This window comes from Bubalus kerabau, chromosome 1, assembly GCF_029407905.1.
Source record: "Bubalus kerabau isolate K-KA32 ecotype Philippines breed swamp buffalo chromosome 1, PCC_UOA_SB_1v2, whole genome shotgun sequence".
NCBI classification, from domain to species: domain Eukaryota; kingdom Metazoa; phylum Chordata; class Mammalia; order Artiodactyla; family Bovidae; genus Bubalus; species Bubalus kerabau.
In genome coordinates, this window is record NC_073624.1 from 153,443,587 (window position 1) to 153,457,844 (window position 14,258).

The 14,258-nt window shown below is 33.9% G+C and overlaps 1 protein-coding gene across 3 annotated transcripts in view; it reads left to right on the forward strand.

The window, feature by feature from the left end:
* The window catches only part of ADK (adenosine kinase), a 569,627-nt gene that overhangs the window by 278,755 nt on the left and 276,614 nt on the right, over positions 1-14,258 (forward strand). For all 3 annotated transcript variants that reach the window (XM_055536393.1, XM_055536398.1, XM_055536394.1), the window contains one exon: positions 3,221-3,329. In XM_055536393.1, the coding sequence (XP_055392368.1) occupies positions 3,221-3,329 (109 nt within the window). The remainder of the gene's footprint in view (positions 1-3,220; positions 3,330-14,258) is intronic.

Sequence of the window (14,258 nt, forward strand, 5' to 3'; positions counted from 1 at the left end):
TCAGAGCCTGCCAGGCATTGCTTCTTTCCGAGCCTTTTGCAGTTATATCGGGGTGTATCTTCTGTACCTTCATGGTTTGCTAACATCAACATTACCATGTTGCTTATCAGCACGAGCTTTTTTCCTCCATTGGAAAATAAAAAAATGATTTTTTTTGTTATTGTTAGAATCCACAAAGATGATCTCTTTTAAAATAACAATTCACTCGATACTTCACATACCTTATAGCTAGAAATGCAGTATGTCCTCCCCCATTTCTTGTCTCCCTTTTTCTTCTTTCTTGCCTCTTGTCTTCTTTTCCTTATATCCTACCTTATCTCTCCTTCCCTTGCTCCATTCCCTCTTTTTACCTCATTTATTTTTGCACACTTTTGACTTCGCAAACATATATTAAAAACTCGACGATATTCTACACAGTAGTCATGAAACAGCTAAAATAAAACTTTCAGAAATAGTTATCGTACCAAAGCCATTTTTAAAAATAAAGTTACAGGAAAGTAGTAAAGTTCTCCTACCAACAAAAAATAGTATTTGTAATAAATAAAACCATCAATTGTTGAGATATTGAGATATACTTAATTAGACCTTTCTTCTTTTCAGTTTTTCTAAAATTACCTTTAGTAGGCAGGTGCAGAGATTTCCTGTTAGTGAGAAATGGATCAGCTTTTGCCTGTTTTATCACTCAAGCTACAGTAAAATTGCTAAATTGTTTTTATATGTTGTTATTTTAAAGCGCATTTTATGATAATACAAGGTTTTCCAGATGTCAGCAGCTTAATTTATATACTCATATGAATTGCATTATTAGTATTATTTAGGTAATATTGAAAGTCAGAAACTGAGGGAAACCTTTGCTATCTAACTCATTTTCCAAATTGTAGAACTTAATAAATTTGGATAAACTTTTATTTATTTATTTATTTTTTTAGTTTATAATCATTTTATTTCAAGTGTATTTTTAAAATCATAAATGGAGTTTTGGAATCCAAAGTCAAAACATTTATTCTTTATAGACTCAGAATCTGACAAGCAATTACAGACCTTGCTTTCCAAATCCAGTGTTCTCTGCTATTTTTCAGACTGAGACCTAGTATTTAAAACTACTCTGTTCTAAACATACCATTTTGGATAACTGTTGTGCACTTGCTGTTGATAAGATTCTTCTGAAAACAGTCCATCAAATATATAAAGAATGGTTTCTGTCCAAGTATCAGCAGAGAGGGGAGAACTACTAAACACCTATCAAAAAATCATCTATTCATTTAAAAAATAACAAAACCAGTGCTGTTCTCTGCCATGAAAGAGAACATGCAAAATTAAATTACTTTTGTAGAACTGTGGTAATATTTTATTACCTACACAGGCCTCAATCTCACTTAAAGATCTTTTAATACAAAGTCACCATCAGGATTTACTCAGTAAAAATCCTGGGTACTAACATGGCCCTACATGTGCTTGGATAAACTTTTAAATAGAGCTAGAAACTCTTACTTCTACTATCCCAAACTCAGATTAAGGCAGTATTTTTCTTACCCAGGTTCTTTTTCTCCACACTCTGAACCAGATACACTTGGATAGTAAGAATACATGTTTTTTCTTTTGGAGGACTAGTTTTCTGTTGAAGAATAGTTTTATTATCAGAATAGAATTTAGTAGCTCATACTAAAAGTATTTGCTTTTATTTAGTAAGCATTTTATGCCAAAATTTTGCAGGAGTCATGATTTCTAAAATAAATTTTATAGATTGAGTGGTTATTCTTAATTTATAATATAGTTATTTTGTATATGCATGTATTGATGCACATCATGCTTATTTTCATTAATCCAATTGAACATAAACAATGTATCCTTCAGTTAGTCACTCAGTTGGCATATGGGTGAGTAGAAATATGTTTTTGAAGATAATTGATTTTTTTCAAAAGAGAATCTAACCATGTTATCAAAATCTTAAGTGATGATATATTTGTGGGTTTCTTTTTGTTTTTTTATCACAACTGTTACCAAAAAAAGTTGGAAAAATTGGCAAGTTGTTTTTTCTTATTTCTGGATCAGTAGGTAAAGGAAAAGTATTTTTGTCTGTAATGTAAACAATTATTGTGTTAAGTTTAATTGTTGGACAATAATAAAAAGTTGTATGTGATACTTGGCAGCAAAATTTTAAGTGTAGTATTGTGGTTAGATTTTTCAGCTTCAAAACTGGACCAGCACAGGGAGTTTTCAAGTATAAAAAGTAATTTAAATCTTTTATAGTGCATAAAATGTAATGAATTGCAAATTAATTTCTCGTAGTAAATATGGTCTACATATATATGTGTGTTTTACAAAATTAATCTCATGCTTGGCTTTTAAAGCATTAAATATCAATGGATATTCTGTTGATACTTGAAAACTGAAGGTTTTCATTGCATATGTATTTTTTCTGTATAACTGTGTAGTAGCTATTTCTTACCTGCGTTTTGAACTATTAAAATGTAGAGGGTAGATAATTTTATCATTTTAGTATCAAAAGGAAGCTTAAATGCTAGTTTCTCGAAATACCAGATATTTAGATTAATGTCTGTGTTTTTATCAAGGTAACCAAGATGTCTTACAAAATTTTAAAACAAAATTAACATTACTTTAGTAAAATCAATATACAGCAGTTTGAAGAATTAAGAATTAAAATGAAAGTCATAGTGAAGTATTTCAGACAGAGAAGGAGATATATCACATGACATCCCTTACATGTGCAATCTAAAAAGAAATGATACAAGTGAACTTACTTACAAAACAGAAAAAGACTCACAGACTTACAAAATGAACTCATGGTTGCGGGGTGGAGGGGGGGTTCCATGGGATAGTCCAGGAATAGTTAAGCACTTTGGAAAGGTCGTGTATATACTGCTATATTTAAAATGGATAATTAACACAAACCTATTGTATAGCACATGAAACTCTGGTCAATGTTATGTGTCAGGCTGGATGGGAGGCGGTTTTGGAGGAGAATGCATACATGTGTATGTTTGGCAGAGTCCCTTCTCTGTTCACCTCTAACTGTCACAGCGTTGTTAATTGGCTATACTTTAATACAAAATGTTTTTGGTGTTAAAAAAATTAATAAAGAAGAATTAAAATGAAAACAAAAGTTTCAAAAATAGTTAACTGTATAATTAACTATTATAATTAAGTATATAAGTAATAAGACTGTAAGTAAAAGCCTACTTACATTTTGTTGTTTTAGATCACTTGTAGCTAATCTTGCTGCTGCCAACTGTTACAAAAAGGAAAAACATCTTGATATGGAGAAAAACTGGATATTGGTAGACAAAGCAAGAGTTTATTATATAGCAGTAAGTATTTGACTAATTCAAATTTCTGGTACATATTTTTACTATAAATTATAGTTGTTTGTTGATGTACATTTAAAAATAATTGTCTCATCCTGCAAATTATATACCCATCTCAAAGCATATTTTGGGCTCACTATTAAAAATTAAGAACAGAAATATGATCATTCTGTGGTAACATAATCTGAATTATTTACCTTTAAGTATACCTCCTTTTGGATACATTACATATAGATGTTTTTAACCAAGTGTCAAATTCTGTATTAAATGTTAAGGAAGTAATTCTGGAAATTAGCCAGTTGTATTTATAGGCTGCATATGAATGATGCATGCGTTGTGTGGGAAAATGTTAGTTATTAATTTAATTGTTCACTGCAAACAGAGTTTATTTGCCTAAAAAATCTTAATTAGTATTTATTCCATAGTAATTACCATGACACCTTCTAATTTAATATTTCAGAGACATTGATCATGACAAATCTGTTAAATATCAGAATAAGGGCAGCATGTAATTTCAATTATTAAGTCTTCTGACATAAAAATAATTGGTTAAGAATTCAATTCTAAAATAAGACTGTAATAAAAATTCTCCTGAATTAATCACCCTGTGAAAATCTTGTTTTTATTTAATATGAGTTAAATGTGACTGATGAAAAATAAGTAGATACCTCTGAAAAATTATAAGTACTTCATATGCATATATGGTTTTGATATAACAGCTGCTGCCATTTACTACCTGAGCTGTGAAACAGCTGGTAAGATGTGTAAAAAATTGATTATCCAGTAAGAACATGTTTATTGAAAATATAATTATTTCTTTCAGTCTAGTGTTAATGTCTCCTACAGCATGTTTATGTGCTCTGCTGTAGGCTTTACAAGGTTGGTATTGATTCTTCTGTATAGCAAATCCTGTCCCTTTTATAGCTGTCAAGTAAATGCTTACATTGAGAGGATTATATAGAGGAAAGTCACATTATGTCTTCCGCTAGTATGTAAGAAAAACATCTCAAAATTTAAAAAATAATTTCTGTGTTATCTTTTTTTTTTTTTTCCTCAAAATTGTCTCATTTTTTCATTAATGTCTTCGTAGCAAGTGTTTGTAGTGTAGCTGTAAGGGGGTCTATGCATTATCTTAAACCATCTTGTATTTGAAAGTCAAAGAGCACATGGTTTAAAGTTTGTTGTTATTATGCTATATTTACTGACTGAAATTTGGCAATATATAATGATACAAAAATATTTTTACCCTAACAGTTATAATTCTTGGTAAGTCAATATATTAATTGGACCTCAAGTTATGAGCTAACTTGGAAACAACTCATAATTTTAATGATTATGCACATATAACACATCTAGCCAATTTTGCATGAATGAAATTTTTGTAGCAGTGTAGACCCATTTGCAACCAACAAATAATTGTAGCAATTATACACTGTAACACATCTAGCCAACTTTGGGTAGATGGAATTTTTTTAGTAGTGTTAACTAGTTATTCGAGTAGTTTTTTATAAAGTGTAGAGTGATCAGTTTTGGTCAAAATAATACAATTGAATTACTTTTGAGACTTGTGTGGTGTATTCAGCCAGAAACAAGTATCAAAACAGACTGCAGTTGATTCATCTGTTTGTAGCTGTTATCTCTTAGTTTCTGTGTCAGCAATTTCATAAAAGAATGCTCTTAAAAAAAAAAAAAATAATGCTCTTTCACACTGCCAGGTAAATCTATAGTTTGTTCAGAGATGGCTATTTAAATAGTTCTGGAAATAGTAGATTCATACTGGATACTTAGAATGCTATATATTCTTGGTGAACATTCAACAAATATTTATTCTGCTTAACAACTAAGAAGATAATTATTATTCATTAAAATCTGTGATATTTCTTCAGAAATGTAATGTTATTTCTACAGACTTTCAGCTGTTCTTTTAAATATTTAATTTCCTTTGTGTTCAGAGCATCCAGTCTAGTCTTAGTGAGAAAACTGCAAATTTAGATTGAGTTGATAGATATATCTGTACTTATTTCAAGAAATCAAATGGGCTTTCTAACACTTTCAGGTTCTAAAGGGGTTTGTAGTCATCTCACATCATCATCGTAAACTTTGGAGGTTCAACAAGTTGAAATTGTGGGAGCTCTTTTAAATACAAAAGGTTCTTGATCTAAAGAAGCGGTTCAGTATATCCAGCATATTTCCATAAGTAAAATGTCTGTCTGCGTTATACAAAATAATCTAAATCTACATACTTGACTTTTTCCTCACTTTTCCATGAATTATTAATGGTCAGAAGCATTAAGAAAATTTAAAACTTTTCATCATTTTCTCTGTCACATAATGCATTGAATCTATAATTGAAAGCAAAAACTTGTCTTATAAAAAATTGAAGTATAGAATATGCATACACCAGCATTCTCTTTTAGTGTAAACTGTCCCACTTATGGCATATAAACTCAAATTTTCCATGTTTAAACCAAATTCTTAGTAGATATTTAGGAATTCTTGGTTATATTAGTAGCTAATTGATTTTTGAAAACATAAACCTTAGTTGCTCTTCACCTTAGAATCAGATTGACATGTCTGTTTATTGAAAGAAATATTGTTACAGTCGCCCTCTAAGACTGTGATATTTAGGAAAGGTTTATGAAAAAGATGAGATTGGAGCCATTAATTTTGTAAACCATGTGTTTTCTTTTTAAGCAATATTAATGTGCTGTGAAAAGTCAGCAAATTAGTGCTTTATTTCATCTTCCTTCTTGTTTTTTTATAATTATTTTTATATTTTAAGTATTTAAAAATTTACATTTTGTTCTATAACCATAATTGTTACAGACTTATTCTATGTTTAAATGATCTAAGTGATTACCATCCATTTCTTTACTCCATTTACCTCATTCCTTTATTGTTTACTTTGACTGTCCCTCAATTGGCTGCATTCATTAAACATTTCCCAACCAGTGAAAGACTAAGAACTCTCTTCTTGAGCTTATTTTCATGTTGTTTTTATATGTGAATGACACCTTGTTTGGTGTAATATTTCATGAAACAAAGTGCCTTGTGGACATTTCTTCATTGTCCACTTGTTCACTTCTTATGGGAAGTGTAAGGTCAGGTTGGTTTTTATTTCTGTTCTTTACTATTACTTTCTTTTTTTCTGTTTACTTTGAATTTCATTTGCCACTCATTTACTCCTCTTCCTTCATTCTGTTCCACCCCGCTTCCAGCTTTGGAAGAATAATTTATTGGAGACTTCTCTTCTACTATAGACATTTAGTGCTGTAAAATTCTCTCAAAGCATTCATTTGACTGTCTCTCACAAATTTTGATATGTTTTCATTTTCATTTAGTTTGTAATACTTTCTACTTTCTCTTTGGCTTTTGTATATGACTCATGGATTATTTAGAAATGTGTTGTTTTTTCCTAAATATAGAGATTTTCCAAGGATCTTCCTCCTACTACCATTATGCGTTTGTGTATTCCTCCTTGCAATTCTGATTTCTCTTCATATATTTTGAAACTCTTTTATTAGGGGCATAAATGGATGTGGTTGATTATTTGACTCATTTATCATTTTGAAATATTTATCCCTCATAATATACTTTGTCCTCAGTTCTACTCTGTCTGATATTAATATAACCAATATAACTTTCTTTTGACTGTTGATATTATGGTATATCTTTCCCCACTCTTTTACTTGTAACTTATTTGTCTCTTTAAAGGGGATCTCTTATAGGCAACATGCTACTGAGTCTTATTTTTTGTCCATCCTAACAAGGTCTACTTTTTGACTGGAATGCTTATACCATTCCCATTTAATATAATTATTGATATGGTTAGATTTGAGTTTTTCATCTTGATATTTGTCCCATCTGTTCTTTAATGTATGTTTTCTCTTTTCTCCTATTTTTTGGGTTAATCTAGTATTTTTATCTCCATTGTTGGTTTAATATCTCTAACTTTCTGTTGTTGTTATTTTAGCCATTGATTCAGATGTTGTATATATTTAAAACATTGTAATCTGCCTTCAGATAATGCTGTATGGCATCACACTCGGTATAAGAACTTGCAGTAGTACACTTCCGTTTCATCCTTCCTAGTCTTCATGCTGTTACTGTAACACATTTTATTTTCTAATTTTGTGTTTATTTTTGAAAACAGCTTGATTAATACATTATTCACTTACCATACACAGCCATATTATACTTTTACATGTGATAATCAGTATAACATTTTTGTTGAAATCATCAAATATCTTTTAAAGTGATTTAAATAATAAATGTATATATGTTCGTTTAATTACCATTTCTAGAGCTCTTCATTTCTTTTGCTTAGAATCAGATTTCCACCTGGTATGATTTTCCTTCTATCTGAAAACCATTTTTTAGCATTCCATGTGTTTTGGTCTGTTGATGATGGATTTGTTCCGTTTTTTTATGCTTGAAAAGTCTTTATTTCACCTTCATTTTAAAAGGAAATCTTGCCAGGTATGTAGTTCTGGTTTGACGGTTTTGTCTTAGTGCTCTGAAGATGGCGCTCTACTGTCTTGTCACTGCGCTATTTCGATGAGAAATCTGATATTCTAAATTTTGATTCTCTGGATGTCACATGCCACACACCCCTGATTCTGTCTCCTCTTAGAGATTTCCTATTTATTGCTGATTTTGATCAATTGATTATTGATCTTCAGTTTTTAGTTTTAGTTTTCTTTTCACGTTTATTGTGCTTGGGGATTAACTTCTTAGAGCTGTGTATTTATGGTTTTTATTATGTTTGAAATGTTTTCATCCACTATTTCTTTAAATATGTTCTTTGCCTCAACATCCATCACCTCCTACTGGGTCTCGGAGTACTTCTGTATTAGGACACTTGCAGTTTCTTATTGTGATGACTAAGGATTGCTACTAGTAGGTACAGGACAGTATAATGTTGCTAAACATCCTGCAATACATGGGACAGAACCACGCAACAAAGGATTATCCAGTGGTAAACATCAATGCAGCCAAGGTTTAAGAAACCCTGTTCTAAGGCTAAATAATCCCTGTGACTGAGGCAAGATTTATCTATACTTGATGCAGTGCCCTGTTAATTATGAATTTTTTTGCTCTAGATGATGGAAATAAATACCATTTCCAGAGGTCTGTGTGCCTAACTATTGTATAATCTTTTTCCCTGTAATACTTTTAGATCATTCTTTCTTGGGCTGTGGTCTGGTGAATGTTCAAAAGCAAACCCTCTGCACATTTCTGGGATTCTCTGTAAAGCTTTTTCTTCTAGGATATCTGGCCTCTGATGTCTACCTGCTCTGGTCTTCCTTGATTCTCAGCTCTATCTCCTCGACTTAGTGGGCTGGGAACTCTCTCAAGGCAGTAAGCTAATTCAGTTTTGTTGAATTCTGTTTAAGAGAAGCTAAAGGCAAAGGAGAAAGGGAAAGATATACCCATTTGAAAGCAGAGTTCAAAACAATAGCAAGGAATGATAAGAGTGCCTTCCTCAGAGATCAACGCCAAGAAATAGAGGAAAACAATAGAATGGGAAAGAATAGAGATCTCTTCAAGAAAATTAGAGATACCAGTGGAACATTTCATGCAAAGATGGGCTCGATAAAGGACAGAAATGGTATGGACCTAACAGAAGCAGATGGTATTAAGAAAAGGAGGCAAGAATACACAGAAGAACCATACAAAAAAGATGTTAATGACCCAGATAACCACGATGGTGTGATCGATCACTCACCTAGAGCCAGACATCCTGGAATGCAAAGTCAAGTGGGCCTTAGGGAGCATCACTACAAGTAAAGCTAGTGAAGGTGATAGAATTCTAGTTGAGTTATTTCAAATCCTAAAGGATGATGCTGTGAAAGTGCTGCACTCAATATGCCAGCAAATCTGAAAAACTCAGGAGTGGCCACAGGACTGGTAAAGGTCAGTCTTCATTCCAATCCCAAAGATGGGCAATGCCAAAGAATGTCCGAAGTACCACACAATGGCACTCATCTCACACACTAGTAAAGTAATGCTCAAAATTCTCCAAGTCAGGCTTCAATAGTACGTGAACCGTGAACTTCCAGATGTTCAAGCTGGTTTTAGAAAAGGCACAGGAACCAGAGATCAAATTGTCAACATCCACTGGATCATCAAAAAAGCAAGAGAGTTCGAGGAAAACATCTACTTCTGCTTTATTGACTATGCCAAAGCCTTTGACTGTGTGGATCACCACAAACTGTGGAAAATTCTGAAAGAGATAAGAATACCAGACCACCTGACCTGCCTCCTGAGAAATCTGTATGCAGGTCAGGAAGCAACAGTTAGAACTGGACATTGAACAACAGAGTGGTTCCAAATCAGGAAAGGAGTATATCAAGGCTGTATATTGTCACCCTGCTTATTTAACTTATATGCAGAGTGCATCATGAGAAACCCTGGGCTGGATGAAGCACAGGCTGGAATCAAGATTGCTGGGAGAAATATCAATAACCTCAGATATGCAGATGACACCACCCTTATGGCAGAAGTGAAGAAGAACTACAGAGCCTCTTGATGAAAGTGAAAGAGGAGAGTGAAAAAGTGGGCTTAGAGCTCAACATTCAGAAAACTAAGATCATGGCATCTGGTCCCATCACTTCATGGCAGATAGATGGGAAACAGTGGCTGACTTTATTTTTCTGGGCTCCAAAATCACTGCACATGGTGACTGCAGCCATGAAATTAAAAGATGCTTACTCCTTGGAAGGAAAGTTATGACTGACCTAGACAGCATATTAAAAAGCAGAGACATTACTTTGCCAACAAAGGTCCGTCTAGTCAAGGCTATGGTTTTTCCAGTGGTCATGTATGGATGTGAGAGCTGGACTATGAAGAAAGCTGAGCGCCGGAGAATTGATGCTTTTGAACTGTGGTGTTGGAGAAGACTCTTGAGAGTCCCTTGGACTGCAAGGAGATCCAGCCAGTCCATCCTAAAGGAGATCAGTCCTGGGTGTTCATTGGAAGGACTGATGTTGAGGCTGAAACTCCAATACTTTGGCCACCTGATGCGAAGAGCTGACTCATTTGAAAAGACCCTGATTCTGGGAAAGATTGAGTGCAGGAGGAGAAGGGGACGACAGAGGATGAGATGGTGGATGGCATCATCGACTCGATGGAAATGGGTATGGGTGTACTCTGGGAGTTGGTGATGGACAGGGAGGCCTGGTGTGCTGCAGATCATGGGTTCGCAAAGAGTTGGACACAACTGAGCGACTAAACTGAACTCAAAACTCAACACTCAGAAAACTAAGATCATGGCATCTGGTCACATCACTTCATGGCAAATAGATGGGGAAATAATGGAAACAGTTAGAGACTTTAGTTTTGGGGGCTCCAAAATCACTGCAGGTGGTGATTGCAACTGTGAAATTAAAAGACACTTGCACCTTGGGAAGAAAAAGAGCTATGATCAACCTAGACAACATATTAAAAAGCAGAGACATTACCAGCAAAGGTCCATATAGTCAAAGCTATGGTTTTCCCAGTAGTCATGTATAGATGTGAGAGTTGGACTCTAAAGAATGGTGAGTGCCAAAGAATTGATGCTTTTGAAGTGTGGTGTTGGACTTCTCCAAGAGTCTCCAAAACCAGTCTATCCTAAAGGAGATCTGTCCTGAATATTCATTGGAAGGACCAATGCTGAAGCTAAAACTCCAATACTTTGGCCACCTGATGTGAAGAACTGACTCATTTGAAAATCCCCTGATGTTGGGAAAGATTGAAGGCAGAGGGGAAATGAATGGCAGGGGATGAGATGATTGGATGGTATCACTGACTCAATGGGCATGAGTTTGAGCAAGCTCCGGTAGCTGGTGATGGACAGGGAAGCCTGGTGTGCTGTAGTCCATGGGGTCGAAAAGTGTCGGACACGACTGAGTGACTGAACTGAAAGGAACTGAATTGTTTGCTAAAATTTTGTTGAGGATTTTTGCTTCTATGTTAATCAGTGATATTGGCCTGTAGTTTTCTTATTTTTTGTAGTGTTTGTCTGGTTTCAGTATCAGGGTGATGGTGACCTCATAGAATGAGTTTGGGAGTGTTCCTCTGCAATTTTTTGAAAGAGTTTTAGAAGGATAGGCATTAGCTCATCTCTAAATTATTGATAGAATTCTCAAGAATCTATCCATTTCTTCCAAGTTATCCATTTTATTGCCATATAGTTGTTTGTAATAGTCTCTTATAATCCTTTGTATATTTGCATTGTCTGTTGTTACTTCTTTTTTATTTCTAATTTTGTTGATTTGATTCTTCTCTCTTTCTTTCTTGATGAGTCTGGCTAGAGGTTTGTCAATTTTGTTTATCTTTCACAGTACCTACTTTTAGTTTTATTAATCTTTGCTATCGTTTCTTTCATTTCTTTTTTACTTATTTTTGCTCTGATCTTTATGATTTCTTTCCTTCTGCCTTTTTTTTTTTTTTGGACTTCTTTTTCCAGTTGGTTTAGTTGTAAAGTTAGGCTGTCTATTCAGTTTCTTGAGATAGGCTTGTATTGCTATAAACTTCCCTTTTATAACTGCTTTTGCTGCATCCCAGAGGTTTTGAGTTGTCATGTTTTCATTGTCATTTGTTTCTAGAATTTTTTTTATTTCCCCTTTGATTTCTTCCATGACGTGTTGGTTATTTAGAAACATATTGTTTAATCTCTATGTGTTTGTGTTTTTTGCAGTTTTTTTCTTGTAATTGATATCTAGTCTCATAGCCTTGTGGTCAGAAAAGATGCTTCATATGATTTCAATTTTCCTAAATTTACTGAGGTTTGATTTGTGACCCAAGATGTGGTCTGTCCTGGAGAATGTTCCATGTCCACTTGAGAAAAAGGTGTATTCTTTTGCATGTGGATGGAATGTCCTGAAGATAGCCATGAGATCCATCTCATCTGTATCATTTAAGACTTGTGTTTCCTTATTCATTTTCTGTTTTGATGATCCATCTATTTGTGTGAGTGGGGTGTTAAAGTCTCCTACTATTATTGTGTTACTGTCAATTTCTCCTTTTTTGTGTGTTATTGTTTGTGTTATGTATAGAGGTGCTCCTGTGTTGGGTGCATAGATATTTACAATTGTTATGTCTTCCTCTTGGATTGATCTCTTGATCATTAGGTGGTGTCCTTCCTTATCTCTTGTAATATTTATTTTAAGGTCTGTTTTGTTTGATATAAGGATTGCTACTCCAGCTTTCTTTTGCTTTCCATTTGCATGGGATATATTTTTCCATCCTCTCACTTTCAGTCTATATCTGTCTTTAAGCCCGAAATGGATTTGTTGTAGACAGCATATATATGGGTCTTGTTTTTGATCCATTCAGCTAATCTGTGTCTTTTAGTTGGAGCATTTAATCCATTTACATTTAAAGTAATTATACATATATATGTTCCTGTTACCATTTTCTTAATTGTCTGGGGGTTGATTTTGTAGATCTTTTTCTCCTCTTGTATTTCTTGACTATATAAGTCCCTTTAATATTTGTTGTAAAGGTGGTTTGGTGGTACTGAATTCTCTTAACTTTTGCTTGTCTGAAAAGCTTCTGATTTCTCCATCAGTTTTGAATGAGATCCTTGCCTGTAGAGTAATTTTGGTTGTAGATTTTCCCCTTTCAGCACTTTAAATATATCCTGCCATTCCTTCTGGCCTGCAGAGTTTCTGCTGAAAGATCAGCTGTTAAATGTATGGGGTTTCCCTTGTATGTTTCTTGTTGCTTTTCCCTTGCTGCTTTTAATGTCCTTTCTTTGTGTTTAATCTTTGTTAGTTTGATTAGTGTGTGTCTTGTCATGTTTCTCCTTGCGTTTATCCTGTATGGGACTCTTTGTGCCTCTTACACTTGACTGACTAGTTCCTTTTCTATGTTTGGGATGTTTTCAACTACAATCTCTTCAAAAAATTTCTCATACCCTTTCTTTTTCTCTTCTTTGTCTGGGACTACTATAGTTCAAATGTTGGTGAGTTTGAGGTTGTCCCAGAGGTCTCTGAGACTGTCCTCAGTTTTTTTCATTCTTCATAATTTTTTCTGCTCTTCAGAAGTTATTTCCACCATTTTATCTTCCAGCTCACTGATTCGTTCTTCTGTTTCAGATATTCTGCTATTGATTTCTTCTAGAGTAATTTAATTTCAGTAATTGTGTTGTCTCTGTCTGTTTATTCTTTACTTCTTCTAGGTTTTTGTTAATTGATTTTTGTATTTTCTCCGTTCTGTTTTCAAGGTTTTTGATCATCTTTACTATCATTATTCTATTCTGAATTCTTTTTCAGGTAGTTTGCGTATTTGTCTTCATTTTTTAGACGTCTGTGTTTCTGGTTTGTTCCTTCGTTTGTGTAGTATTTCTCTGCCTTTTCATTATTATTATTATTTTTTTAGATGTACTGTGTTTGAGGTCTCTGTTTTGCAGGCTTCAAGGTTGAATTCTTTCTTTTTTTGCTTTCTGCCCCACTAAGGTTGTTGCAGTGGCTTGCTTAAGCTTCATATAGGGTGAGATTTATGCTGAGTTTTTTTCTTTGTTTTTCCTCTGTTGGGCAAGGCTAGGTGACATGGTAATCCTGTCTGCTGATGATTGGGTTTGTATTTTCGTTTTGTTTGTTGTTTGGATGAGGTGTCCTGCACAGGGTGGTACTGGTGGTTGGGTGATGCTGGGTCTTGTATTCAGGTGGTTTCCTTTGTGGGAGTTCTCACTATTTGATACTCCCTAGAGTTAGTTCTCTGGTAGTCTCAGGCCTTGGAGTCAGTGTTCCCACTCCAAAGGCTCAGGGCTTGATCTCTGGTCAGGAGCAAAGATTCTACAAGTGGTTTGTTATGGCATTAAATGAGATTAAAACACATACCCAAAAACGAGAAACCAAAGATGATCCCCAGACAAATGATAGTTACAAAATCAGGCAAATAATAATTAAAATAATGGAATATACACATATACATATACATCCA